At 38.3% G+C, this 14,630-nt stretch overlaps 1 protein-coding gene across 1 annotated transcript in view; it reads left to right on the top strand.

Annotated features, from left to right (window-relative positions):
* The window catches only part of LOC102238375 (puratrophin-1-like), a 35,895-nt gene that overhangs the window by 11,222 nt on the left and 10,043 nt on the right, over nucleotides 1-14,630 (top strand). The window contains exons 2-12 of the mRNA XM_023324754.1: nucleotides 3,965-4,162; nucleotides 4,681-6,160; nucleotides 7,725-7,898; nucleotides 8,211-8,334; nucleotides 9,899-9,992; nucleotides 10,296-10,382; nucleotides 10,500-10,616; nucleotides 12,243-12,341; nucleotides 12,423-12,571; nucleotides 13,196-13,334; nucleotides 13,538-13,660. Coding sequence (XP_023180522.1) covers nucleotides 3,965-4,162; nucleotides 4,681-6,160; nucleotides 7,725-7,898; nucleotides 8,211-8,334; nucleotides 9,899-9,992; nucleotides 10,296-10,382; nucleotides 10,500-10,616; nucleotides 12,243-12,341; nucleotides 12,423-12,571; nucleotides 13,196-13,334; nucleotides 13,538-13,660 — 2,784 coding nt within the window. The remainder of the gene's footprint in view (nucleotides 1-3,964; nucleotides 4,163-4,680; nucleotides 6,161-7,724; nucleotides 7,899-8,210; nucleotides 8,335-9,898; nucleotides 9,993-10,295; nucleotides 10,383-10,499; nucleotides 10,617-12,242; nucleotides 12,342-12,422; nucleotides 12,572-13,195; nucleotides 13,335-13,537; nucleotides 13,661-14,630) is intronic.

Raw genomic sequence — 14,630 nt, 5'->3', positions numbered from 1 at the left:
TTTAGCTCTCTGTGATTGCAAATGTTAAACATAGCTGAAAGATTTAAGGTGTTATTGCATAAACAACAGCTGAAATCATCTTACACTTGTTTTCAACATTTCATGTCCAAAGTGCAGACAGATGCTTCTGTCTGCCAGTTGTTCTTCAAGTTGACCAGTGTGAGGTCTTTGATGCTGCTGTGTTTTCTGTTTACTTTGAGCTCCTCAGGACCTGTTCAAGCCATCAGGCCTTACCAGGACCGTGCTTAAAGCAGGGTCCTTTGTTGGACAGGGGGTTTACAATAACACAGCAGGCTACTGAGAACCAGTTGTATAAATAGATTGCCTGGTGTGGATCCAAAAGTAGTATCCTCAAATTAAGCCATTTATTTCACTAAACCTTTCTTTTTAATTTCAACTTTTTTTTTTTACTGTAAAATTAAACATTGGTGCTCTGTAAAGGCTGCTGTCAACATTTGGTGTTCTGCCCAGACTGGGAAGCATATAAAAACAAATATATCAGAGAGAATTATGCAAATCATTAATGTACTCATTAATAATTATTTAGTTTATGTGTGAGATGTGCTTTGGTTATCAGTTTGGCAGCTGTTTTAATTAAAAATATAACTTATTAATTGTTTTAGTTATTATGTGGTGTTCATTGAATGCTTTTGTAAGGCTTTGGCATCAGTATAATATTTCTCTCATACCTCTTATGAGTTTAATTTGTCTTTTTAATTTTTTTTTGTTCATGGCATTAGAGTTTCCAGCTGTGGGTGAGGTGATCATTCCTTTGTTTACTTTCATTCCAGTTTGCCTAGTAATCAAATTGACATCAAAATTAAATCAAATAGATTTATAGTCAGTTTAATGTATTGCTCATACCAAAACTGCTTTATGTATCTGGAATGAAAGGGACTATTATGGAAAATCCTAAAATTAAAAAAAGTCCTGATAGATAAAACATTAAACAAATCAATAAGTATACTTATGTAAAGTGTATAATAGTAGCAGAAGCTCAGTATTTTCACATTATGATGATTTTATTCATTTTGTCATCACTTAGCACCAGGTGACTGTCTCAGCACCAGTCCCATAATTGTTTGACCTCCTACCTCTAAATTAATTCTCAGTCACTTAAAAACAACCTTACCTGGTGTACCTGTCATCTACAAATGCCCTTAGAAAGTTTTGATTATGTTTTAATGCACTGTGGTTTTGTTACAGAATAAATGGCTGTGTGCTGAGCACACAACCCTGAGACATACCATATCAAATCAAGTCAACTTAATGCTTATTAGCTTCACAACTTGCTTACTTTATTTATTTATTTTTTTTTTGGAAGTTAACCTGCTACTCAATGGTTACTAATTGTATCCATTTATTGAGAAGTTAATATTTTTATGCGTCTTCTTTTGTACTCATGCACACTTGTATCTTTTAAGTTTTGTATATATTCATTCAAATCTATGTTTTTTGTGTGAAATAAACATTTCAAAATTTTGCTGTTTGAAGTGTTGAACTAATCACGTTACTATTTGTGCTACTGTTAAATCATGTTACTTCATATAGAGTACTATCATTTATAACACAAGTGAAAAAACTGTTAGTGCGTCACTTAAGTTTCTGCATTATTGATCTTTACCAACACTTAATGGACTTGTGTATACATTCTTTCTAAACACAGAAGGGAAAACACAACTTTGAAAGACGACTCAACATATTTGCAGACTAAACCTTCAAGAGCCCTGTCCTTATAAATACAAACTAGAAGTTTGTGTGCCAAATGCTAAATTCATGGAACATTTCACAGCCAGCTGACATGCCAAGACCCAGATTTATTTTTATTTTTACTTTAGCTGCTGTGCTGCACAGCCAGATCAAAAGTGTTGTGTATGTGCTCGACTATTTCACTAATCTAATCGCAGATCTCGAAACATCCTCAACTCAAAGGCAAACTTATTGTCGGATGGGTTCACTGAAATGCTTTAAAGACACTCTCCTTTCATCTGAATTGTTTCCACATGCTTGGCTGCTCCTCACTAATAGCACAGCTGCTGCTGATACCTTGACTTTGCAGACATTTGGAGGATTACTTCTCAAAAAGGTGTACTTACAGTGAAAACCAGCTCCATGTGCAGTACTTGACCCAAAACTGTTTCACAGACAGTTGAGTCTTTGAGGGAATTTGTGTCTAGAAGAGATGCTCCTGTCACCTTGATCATCTGGTGACCCTGGTCAGCTGAAAATACATTAACTTAAATTAGCCATGTCCAGGTCAGGAAAGAAGTGAGCAGAGCAACACAGGGAATACTTAATCATATTTATAATAAAGAAAAAAATATATAACTTTGAGTAGTCTTGTGTTTTTTCCTTGCTCATGTTCCCTAATGTGATAAAGATGACATCCAAAAGTGTACTCATGCAGAAAACCATGCAGCCATTTCCTTCGTTATTTGCCCAACTCTAAATCCAAAACCTCTTTGAGGAGACTCCAAGCAAAAACACCAATGAATCAAAGGTTGGCAAAGCATCTGTTATTTTGCTCTGAAGTGTATTTGCTTTTGAGTTGTTTGGACCACGAGGACTTTCCTTAATGAGTCACAGTTAAAATGTTTTGAAAATGTCACAAGTGGTGACACAGACATTCTTTTTAGTAATTCATGGTCTTCTCGGTGCACAGTGTAATAAAGCAAATGTATGTGACTGAAGTTAAGTTGCTCAGAATTTCTAAAATGCAACTGTCAAACTTTTGAAATGTCATACTAACAAAAGTACAGGTATAAGGCTCTGTTTGAAAGTCGTGTGCAGCTTATACGTATATTTCTTGTTGTTCTCTTCAGTAAGTGAAAATCAAAATGAGTTAGTCACAGTGGTTCTCATTAACAGCTACTCAAAGAGATGTTTTTATTCAGAAATGTAGAAAATAAGTCCTCTGTTGTCTTGGCCCGTCTAAGACTGGCATCAGGTACCAAACAAATAGGATTCATACTGAATAAACCTCATTTCAAATATCGTGAACTGTTCATTTTAAGGATAATATTCTGACATTTATAGACAAAGCAATACATTTTTATGATGCTGAGCTAGATATTTGCTATTAGTGTTTTAACAAAATCACTTTATCTGTGAATCAGCTCAGTTTATATAAAATACTCAGAAATGTAAACATGTGGTCAGTTAAAAGTAGTTTATTTGTGTGAACATCTTTGTCCTTTTCAGTGAATGAGATAAGTGAACTCCCACATAAAAAGTCACATCACCTCACATTCCTCTGGGATCTTTGCCTCTATGATAACACAATGTGTAAAGCTTGAAAGTGTGCAGTCTGCCAGTTCTCTTTAAATCAACTTTAGTATTTTTACTATTTCCTGCTTTGTTTTTTTTAGTTACATTTTAAAAGTATTCTACTCTGGGTAGACAGTATGTCTGGCTCCTATTCACGCTGCAGACTTCTTTGGTGGTGAAAGACTTTCCTTTGTTTTGTTTTATTTCTTTTTAGCCATATTCTTACTCCCCTTTTGATGTGTAAATCTTACAGGGAGCTGATCCAGTGAATCAAGACAGCCAAGACTGTAAAATTCTCCTCTGACTTCAGTGCCAAACAAGAAAAAAAAAAAAAAGAAAAAAGAAAGAAGCGGATGTCTGGGCCAGGAAGTGAAATGAAAAAAGTCTGAACAGCTGATTGTGTTCTGGTCACACTGCTGATGTGGTGCTTTAGTGAAAATGGCAAACAAAAAATAATTTCCTAAAACCCTAGATATGTCAAAAATAAAACCCAAAAAAGCCTTACAATTTAAAGAGGTGTACTTTTATTTTACCATGACTGTTGAAGCTTATTTTCTGAACTGGGTTATTGAAAGGTAAATTACATAACATATGTAAGCAATCTTTATTTTTGTCCTATAGTAATGCATGTGGCTGAGAAATAACCGAGTCAAAGCAATTATGAAAATAATCATTTTTAACTTTTAATTTCTTCCAGAATCCAGAATCTTTGGACCTGTCTATCCAGAGTGCCTTGTCGGCACTCTTCCCACCTTTTGAGGTCACAGCACCCATCGTCCTCTGCCAGCTATTTCGTACCATCGATGAACGTTACCACGGCGATGCTCTGCAGTGCCTGTTGGACTTCCTTATTCCCTCCAAACACCTGTTGGAGTCTGTCCAGCAGGCTGCATGTGTGAGTGTGAATGCATAAAAAGATACTATTCATCTTCAGTCATGCTGTAGACTCCCAAATGGGTTACAGAGGTTTAAAGAATAAGTAAATAACTTACTGTGACTGTCAAAGGTTTTAACAAAAATGATGAAAACTTAATAGAGAAGCTGCTGAGATCTAACTTTACATAGCTTGGTTACTGATATTTTTCAATCCAGAATTTTTACTCGAATATTTTTTATAGTTTTTTGTTAATATTTTCTACTGCGTGGACAACAGACTGCACACTTGAGAACAGTAACAGCAAACAGTTCAGTGTCATGTCCTAACAAAATTAAATGAAGCATTTCTGATGCTGAGATTTTTACTGTTTTCAGTGCCTGTTATTAGAGTCATAGTCCTTATAATTCTGCTTATTGCCAATAAACAGCATAACTGAATGAAAATTGCAATTCCTAATCTGTATAAGCAATAAAAAGTATCAGAGAGTAAATCTAAAAATCCTTGTCAATCTGTAATAACAATATTTTTTTTTTCAGGCTGGATACTCTGACGTAGTTTTCCGCTGTGAGGGTTGGCCTCTTTGTCTGCATGACAAAACCGTCGTCCAGTTAGCGTCTGTGAACCCTTTGCTGTTGCGTCCTGGAGACTTCTATCTTCAGGTGGAACCCTTTGGTGACCAAGCGGCCCGGATTGTCCTCAAGAGCCTTCTGGAGGAGGGATGTCGAGAGGTTGAGGAGACACCGATCCCTGAGACTTCCTACCCCTGCCTCTTCACTGAAGAGTGGCTGCAGGATATCAATGAAGGACGCCACGGGACTCCTCTGTCTCGCTGTTTACTTTGCACAGATCAAGGTGTGATCAAGTTGCAGTGGTCTGAAATTTCAATTCCAGAGTTTTTAGACAAGCCTAAGACTGTCTCCGCCTGTGGTGAAGCAGCGCCTCAGACCAAGAAGGCCTCAGCTTCCTCTCACTTCAATTCATCAACCCTTCCAGTGGAGGCAGTGAAGTTGCCACAAGAAGACAGGATGTCAGCATCTCTGAGACCATTGCACACATCCTCAAAACTCATCAAAATGGAAAGGCGACCGCCCAGATCAGGGTCCAAACCAATGAACAAACCTGTGGGCTGGGTTTCTCCTAACACCTGGGAGAGTCTGACCTATCAAGAAATCGAGGGGGATTATGTTGACTTGGTGGAGTTTGCTAAAGGGAAGGAATTTGTGGATAAACAAATTCAACCTATTTCAGTGTTGCCCAAACCTGTGAGACAGCCGCCACCCATCCCACTTGGAAATAGTGGACAAACCCTGCAGTATGCAGATGAACCCTGTATGCCATGTGGCCAAAGACAGCTGGATCAGGATCTTATTGACCTGGATTTGAAATGTAGATACAGAGACTCTTATGTAGCAGCGCTAAAAAACCCGGTGCCTTTTGAAAGGGGAGGTGTGGACCTCCTAGGTGCCTTGGAGGAGGTTGGACTGTTTGAGGATGATGATGTAAGACCTGGAGGGGCATTTGAAGGTCAAAAAGACCACCTATGTAACTTATCCAACCACTGCAAAGAACCTGCGATGGACAGTGAATCCTGCGAAAGCACGGGATGTCACCGTCCTTTGAGCTGTGAATCAGAAAACACGATGAAGGAATCAGCTTTGATTTTAAAACCCTTCTCTGGACTGAGCCCCAGTGACAGTAAACTAACTTCTCACCAGTTGGGGCATGCTTTCTTTAAGCATCCAGGATTAGTTGTGTCCTTGGCGACATCTGACGGAGGTTTGAAGACACGCCAAAAAGAGGATGGTGTAAAACCATCGGGAAAACACAAAGTCAAAGTGAGATCTATGTCTGCTTTGTCAGACACCCCCACAGGGAGTCCTATTCTGTACAAAATCAACAACAGGAGCCACAGTGATGTTTGTCCTGAAACAGTAACCAGCATAATGCAGCATCAAAATAGTACAGCAGAATATCAGGAGGCTTCAAACGTGGAAAGACTGAAGTGCTTGACAAAAGGTAAGTAGAGACAATGTTTCATCGTCTCTGTTGGCTAATTCACTGCAGATTTCATTTTAGAACGTAGCCCACACACACAGTCCACACATTGTTAACATTATGCCCAAGCAGTCATTCATAATGAAGTGTCTCTCAATGCTCAAAGAATCTCCCAACTTTCAAGCAAAAAAAAAAAAAAAGAAGAAAAAAACGAGTGCAAGAAACTCTACCGTGACCTTGTTGTGTTTGAGGGAATGTGGCTCCTCTGAGGGTTACGCTTCATAAAGACTCTTCAGAACAAGGGTTCAAAAGTCAAAGATCAGACTTCAGCACAATCATCCTCCCGGGAATCTCCCCTGTGCTGTCTGAGATCATTGGCTGGACGGTCACATTCACGTCATTCCTCTTATCAGGGGAGGGAAAGGAAATAGCAACCTGCACCCCAGTAAAAGAGGGTCTGAACCCAGTGGGTGGAAAGAAAAAAAAGTACAGGGCATTTGTCTAATTTAGGGAGACAGAATGACATGCAAGGAGGAAGTTTCTCTGCTCTCCTCTTTTGTTTTCATGTCTAAGAATGCCCTCAGAGGGACGAGCTGAGATCTTGGCTGGAGACATGCTTGTCATGGACTATTAAAATAGTGGGGACTATAGATGGGGCCTTGTTGAGAGGAGGTCTATTAGGATGTCTACCTCACTTTGCTGCCAGGCTAAGACTTTTAAATTATTATTATTATTATTATTATTATTTTTACAGAATGTCTATATAAAGTTGTGTATCTGTGCTGAATTTGTCTAAACTCAAATAAAAATACTTGTTGACATGGAAGGATTGGTGGAAAGAATATATGCAAATTTAGGATTACTCAACATTAGCATAGATATGGTGTAAATTTAGGTTATTTAAATATTCATTTGAACCATTCTTTCCTATGTGTAATTAAGAAATAAAGCTTCCCACTTTAATGAAACTTAGAAACAGGAAGTTTACATTTCTGTCCTCCAATCGCCACTGATGACACATGATACATACACCCTGAAATATACATTAAGTATTCACATAACCCTAACTCCATAATACTTACTTGAGTGTCCTTGACTAAGTTGCAGCTAGAATGGTAGAGTCCACTTTCCTTCTACTAAGCATAACATATAGAGCATGCATTTTTAATTGGTTGGGGTAAGGACCATTCAAGAAAACTTATGTTAGCAGGACTTTCTTGTTTTGGTGTATATTTGGAATCACTGTTCTGTTGGGACAGACAACTTTGTCCAATCTTCAGTCATTTTCCCCAAACCTCAGATGGATGGAAATTAATCAAGATGTTCAACAACATCCCAAAAACCACAAAGAAAGAACCACAAAAGCCAAAATCTCTACATACAATCTTTGAAATTTGCAGTTGCACACATGGAAAATCCAAGTACCTTTTGGAGAAAGACATTATTGAGTTGGGAAGTAGCATGCTCAAGGTTAGGCTGTTTGACCAAAACCTACACCTACAGATGTCAAGCATACAACTTCATCACTGAAATCTGTCTTACTTCTCTGTTTTACAAAATTAACAGTTTTTTGTGTTTTCTGCAGATTTAGATTCGAGCACATCCAGCATGAATGGATTGGGTTCCAAACTTTTCAGCATAAAGGTGGAAAAACAACCTTCTGCAACAGGATCTGGATGTCAGCAGGGCTCACAAACAGAACAATCCTGCTTGAGGAAGATCAGGGGTCTGCTGGAATTGGGCATTATTTGTTTACCAGGTAATTTGTGCTGATAATTCTCTCAAAAAATGTAAAGATTATTTCTAAAACATGAAACCAAAGTAAATTTTTTATGATCAAACAAAATAGGCAAGTTATCTTTAAATGTACAAAGACATATTGAACACTGTAGAATCCAAGGTGATTTTCTTACATTATTCACTAGATTCTTCTTTGTTAAAACCGAGAAGCCAAAGCTAACAACCATTTGATTGTGCATTTAACAACACAAACAAACAAAAGTGCATTTCTTTAAAGAAATGCACTTTTGTTTGTAAATATAGATATTTTTTTCTTATTCTATATTTGCAGGCAGCAGGGACAGGAATGGCAGGGCGGTGGTCGAGGTCCATGGTGACAGGAAGGAGTGGATGTCCCCTCTTGTGTCAGCAGAAAGCATTTGTGAATTGCTGCTGTACTTACACTCCATACCAAGGTACACCAGACAAGTCACATATTGTCCTTAATTATTAGTTCCTAAACGGTGTGCGACTAATTGGAAGATGATTTCAAGACCTCTATTTTTCAGCTGAGAGGAATGAAAACTGGCATGCAGTGACACATTTAACCACAAGAGGGCTGCAGAACATCATTTAGAAATATTTCCAGCATGATTTATTTTTTTATTTTTTTTACAAAAGGGAGCCATTACATTCCAGCCACACAGAGTTCCCTGTTGTTAGTTTATAACCGTTTCTCTACAGTATATTTTTTAAGTTTAGTCATCCATATCCATATCCAATGAGAGCATCTAGTAATGACCAACATTTCCAGTGTTTCCACACAACTGGGAATACTTACTCTCAAATGTCTATCATTAAGAACTTTATCAACATCACTTGTTAACACTTGGTTTATTGTTGCCTTTTAAGATTCAAAAGCTCTTTGTCTTACTATTCTGACCGTCCAGTGTCTGCAGCAAAGAGACATACCACAGCAGTCTGCTGCAGCCAGACCAGCTGCCAGCAGTCTGGTATGTAGTGTCTTGCCAGAATTAGCAGCCTTGTCTCATGTAAGCTCACACACAATAGTTTGCCTGCTCAAAAAGAAGCCCTTATAAGTGGTATGTGAATACCTCCTCAGCATGCTATCAAATCTTACAGAAACTTGTTAACTACACATTCTTTTAAGTCAGGTCTGTGGCAACAGATGAACACCTAAAACGGTGGTGTCCAAAGTCGGTCCTCGAGGGCCGGCATCTGGCATGTTTTAGTTTTCTCCCTGGTTGTAGTAACAATCTTTTCAGCATGTCAGTTGTTCTTCTTTGGCCTTCTAATGAGCCATCATTGCATCCAGGTGCTTTAAACCAGGGAGCAAACAAAAACATGCAAGATGCCGGCCCTCGAGGACCGACTTTTTGGGCACTACTGACCTAAATCATGCAGGATAATGATTCCTGAGGACCAGGATTGGGAAACACTGCTGTAGCGCTAGGTTAACATTAGCATGCTTACATGATTTCCATGTGGCACATTGATAATTTGGCCTGTTAATTCATTCTGAGTAGATAAAACTTACATAAAATGTAATTTGACTTCTTCCTCTGCTTTGATTTAATTGTCATAAAGCAGTACAAGTTTTCCTCTCTCTCTCCAACATCTAGAGTCCTAAATATCTGATTGCACAAAGTAGAATAGGTCACATAGCATGGTGAGAGGGGAAAAGATTCAGGAAAATCACATGCCATCATTAAACTAATGCGCACAAACTACAAGACAGTGAGGCATTTTTTGAGCACATAAATATGTATGACATCATCAGGCCCACAACAGGTAACAGGAAGTAAGTTCTCGCAGGGACTTCCAACCCAATAATAATAATAATAATCTCTAGAATGGGATTGAGAGATCCTATAGTGGTTTGTGAGCAGGTTCGTGTCAGATGGAAATAAGGCAAGGAATGCAAAAGTTTAGAGTAGCTCAATCCTGCAATGAGAATTCACAAAAATAGATACTGTGTCAAGCTCTGGTGTGTTTTAACGTGATGCAATGTTTTTATAGAAAGGACGTCCGAGAGCTGGGAATGACTCTGGTGATTAATGGCAAGAAGAAGCCGCCTCCGCTTCACCTCTACAAGGCTCTACTGATGGCACAGGTTAAAACATGAAAACTGCATGCACATGCTCACGAAGCTGTCTGATAAGATTCATAGTTCTGGGAAGGCATTTTTTACCAAAGCTCCTGCCTGATTTTCAAGTAGATACAAGATCTGAGGGTTAAAGGTGTTTACTCCCGGTTTAAATGTGCTATAAAGCTACGTACAGTACTTTGTATGTACTGTAGTTTAATGTAAAGATTATATCATGTCTAAATATCTTAAAAATACAGTGATGCTCTGTGAATGAAATTCATATTCTCCTTATATATTTTGTGTTTGACTTTTCGCCTGCCGTAACAGGAGCAAGCTCTCCACGCTGTTCACAGCATCATCATGTTGATTGATAAGGACAGCAGTCCCCGGCCGGAGAAGCAGCCGGGTCTGCAGGTCAGAAATCACAGCAACTTTCACATCCATCAGTTTCTTTCAAAGTTGTAGTTAGATGAAAGATGAATCACACTTCCTCAAAGTCTTTGTGCATTTTTTTGTTTTTTGTTTTAATAGATGGATGTTGTTACTTCGATGAGAGCCCTAAGCAAAACAGTGGAAGCTCCCCAGCTGACCTCTGACCTGGGAGGGACGTTTGCCTACAATCACAAGGACTGGATGCAGTTCCATCAGGTATAACCAGCTGCAAAATTTCCCTTCGAAACTCAGGACTGCTTAACCTCAGTTCATCTGAAGAAATTTTTTAATCACACTAAAACAAAGGTCAAATAATATTTAGATACTTTTATTTGCTATTAATCATATAATAAAACAGAAAAGAGGATGCATCACATCCTTTCACTTTCTGATGTTTTTAGATCAAGAAACTAAAATGTTAGCCTGTTTGCCTTTGCAAAATAACTCAAGCTCACTTAAATTAAATTGAAAGTTTTTTCCAAATTTAGGTCTGGACTTTGACTGGGCCACAGGCTTTGGTCGAAACCATTTTATTGTATCTCAGTGTGTATGTGGCGTCTTTCAAATCCCATTTTAAACTTTACCACAGTTTCACCCCTGTGTTGTCTGGGTTGTTCTTTGGTCTTCATGACTCTGTTGTTTAAGCAAATTTTCATCTCTCTGAGAACTTACAGCAGGTTTATTTATAGTGGGAACACATTGCCTCATGTTTGGTTGTCATGTGACTTAATCTGCAAGGTTCAGTCAGTGTAAATATTTTTATAAGGCGCTTCACATCATTTGATGTGATCAAATGGACAGTATATGCAACATTATTACTCTGCATAAACAAAGCTCATGCCATATAAACATGTGTAGCAGCACAAATGTATATGTGCTCTCATATTTACAGTGGTTCTGCTTGTATTTTTGATTTGGACCATTTATTTGACTTCACTTGAACCAAAGAATGTTCCAGCTTCCTGCTTTGCATGAGATTACAAATCTAAACAGAAGGGAATTTATAAAGTCTTACTCTGGCAGTTTTAGATCGACAACACCTAGCCTGTAAGTCGTTTGATGCAGCATGAGATGTAGAAACTAGATAACAATATGGTGTTAAATATTTGACATCTAGTAGTTTGCCTGAAGATCTGTGTAAAGACACGAAGCATATATTTTTATTAATGGCATCAAATTAGTAATAAAACCTAGAGAAAAACAAATTCATAATTATTATTTCAGATGACTGAGTGAAGTTGTTGATGTAACTTCAGAAGATATTTCTGTGAATATTTTCCGTGGTTGCAAATTTCACATACGAGTGCACATTTTCTTCTGCCTCCAAATTTCTCTGACATCATTTGTGGATCACATTTCTGTGGTTTTGTTGTATACAAGAGAAACCTGGGACTTTGTATTTACACTCACCAGTCCCTTTGGGTATTACACGGGGTTGGGGCCTTAGATTCAACAAGGTAACAAGGAATTATTCATCGTCTTCTCTATGTAGTGATTTTGGTACAAATAGACATGATAGAATCACAATCATGATGAAAATCTTTAGTTCCTGTTCCTGTTCTTGACACAAAGAGAGGTTCTCTGTGTGGTCGTCTGCTACTCACTAAACAAGTGACCAGCAGGAATATTTAAGAACCAAGAGCTGTGTGTATTTACAGTAACTCTTAGTAATAATATAATCTGAGGTGTTCAGTCTGTACCTAAACAATATGTTTGAAATCTCCTCCATGACATGCCGTAAGCTTTGGGTGATTAACAGAACTTGCTTCTTATTGAATCTTATACAATATACATCTTTATAGTTACACATCATGTTTCTGCCTTTTATTTAATTTGTTTCAGAAGCATGTGCCTTTCATGGCAAACCTGCGAGGGGCCAACAGCTTGTTGCAAAAGGCCATCAAGAGAGTGGACAGAAGGAAACCAATGGACTCTGCTGAGGTTGGACAGGTTCACAGTGTAACAGATGTCAGTTTATCCATTGGTCTCACATTTTGACCCCCAGTTCTGTGGTTACTGCAGGAAGTTCAAGAGAGCATTCAGGAGCAAAGGGTTCTAATGAAGGAGGTTCTGGAAGATGACAGACTGGTGACTCTGCAAAAGGAAGGAGGAACGTTACTGGCGAGGATGAAGAAAGAGGAATTCAGATTTCTGCAGTCTGAGGACTATAGGTACAAGAGTGAACTTTTGACTTTTTGTTTGGCAGGTTGTCAAAATCTATATGCTGCAATAAAGGAAGCTCAAACGACATAGCTACAGATTTTTCTCAGTTACACTATTCAAACTTGTGTATATGCAGTCATGTTAGTAAAATTTCCCATATCTGACCAAAATCATACTTTTTTATTGAATGATTAATTTGAGAGCTGGTGTTTAAATTGCTCAACATGGGCAAAGACAAACAAAGGAGAAGCTGCTATATGTCAAGGCTCATTTCTACACACTCAGTTCTCAGGAAATAGTGGAAGTAGAAATGCTAACTATGTGCATTCATCTCTGTGGGTATATTTCCATATTGAATGTTCTACTTTACACAGGTTAAAGGGCATCATTGTACTGATTTTAAAGCTTTGTTGTTCCTGCCTGGAGCTTAAAAGATATATTGATTTCTATATCAAAAGTTTAGAATCATTTTGCTAATGCTCCAAATGTTGTGAATAGACAGGAAGCCAAAAAAACCCATCTCAAGTATTTCATTAATTCAGCTCAGACACTGTGTAAAGAATCTTACTTTTTACAACGTTTTGGGCATTTTTATCAGCTTCATGGTCAGGTGTGTTTCAATTTCTGTTCAGAGATGCTTTGGAGTTGGCAACAAGTCTTTACAACCAAGTGGAGGAGAAGCTCCACATGTTGGTGATGAAATCAAATGAGTCGCTGCAACACCTGGAGAACCTGCTCAGGCACAGAGACATGGAGGCTAAAATCATCTCGGTAACAAAATTCTTTTTTTCTTTCTTTTGAATTGTGCTTCTAAAAGTCCTCTAAAGTTTATATTCAACCACAAGACATTAGTGGAAATTTCCAGACATGAAGCTCATACAGAACTATTTCTTTCATACACCCTATGTTTTAGAAGTCTTACACCTTGCCAAGTTATAAGGAAGCTTCTCTAACTCCTGCTTTATTTCTTCCAGGAGGGATTGTGGTTCAGTACAGAGGGGGAGCAGATTCTGAAGAACTCTTACTCAACTGATGACACACCAGTGGGCAGGGAAAAGGCCTTGGAAGACTTTAATCTGTTTCTCACTAAATCCAAGGTACACTAACACACTAAGAAAAATGCTGTTCACTTACAATCAGGAATATCTGAATGGCATTTAGTTGCATTTTTCTCTTTAAAGCACAAGGGGAAATATTTGAAGGGCATGGTAAAAGTATTCACACCCCTACTACCCTTTTTATATTTTGTCGCATTACAGCCACAAACTTTAGTATATTTTATTGAAATGTTATGTAACAGACATGAGTAGAAGAGTGCATAAATGAGAAGTGTAAAGAAATTAAATGAGCTTTTCAAATTTTTTCCAAATCAAAATGTGACAACCACTGCTTGAATGCTTGAATTGGTATTCACATCCATGTCGTACTGCTGTTAGGTCTGTAAAACGTTTGATGTATGTCTCTAGCTGCTTTGCAGATGTAGAAAACGTGCCTTAGCCTGAAGAGGGGGTTGGAATTAATTGGGCAGCACATTTTTTAGTTCTTGTCTGCCTAACACATGTATATGATTTGAGCTAAACTACATTAAAGCTTTAATGTAGTTCTGGTGGTATGCTTAGGGTCATTATTCAGCTGGAAAGTGGATCTCTCCCCTTTTCAAGTCTTTTTTTTAGCCTTAATTGGGTTTCTTTCTTTTTTTTGCCAGATTTCTCTGCATTTAGTTGCATCCATCTACTAAAACATGGCTTGTGGCAAACTGGAAGTGGAACTTCTTCCAGTGATTGTTTTCTTCCCAGTAGAAGGAAAAACATCCTCAGAGGATGATGCTGGAATCACCGGCTATCAGATACGAGAAAGACTGAAAAAAAGCACACTTTCAGATTTTTTTTTTTTTACCCCTCCAGGGGGTCTTTTTTGTGGGCTCTAGTGTCCCTTTTACAAAATAGGCTGACAGGAATGGGGAAGGAGAGGGGGAAAGACATGCGGCAAATGTCGCCGGGTCCGGGAGTCGAACCCGCGACGGCCGCGTCGAGGACTCAAGGCCTCCAAATATGGGTCGCGCTAACC

Source organism: Xiphophorus maculatus, chromosome 20 (genome assembly GCF_002775205.1).
Source record: "Xiphophorus maculatus strain JP 163 A chromosome 20, X_maculatus-5.0-male, whole genome shotgun sequence".
In the NCBI taxonomy this organism is placed as follows: domain Eukaryota; kingdom Metazoa; phylum Chordata; class Actinopteri; order Cyprinodontiformes; family Poeciliidae; genus Xiphophorus; species Xiphophorus maculatus.
The sequence above is the reverse complement of the archived record's forward strand: the minus strand, read 5'-3'. Positions and strand labels throughout refer to the sequence as shown.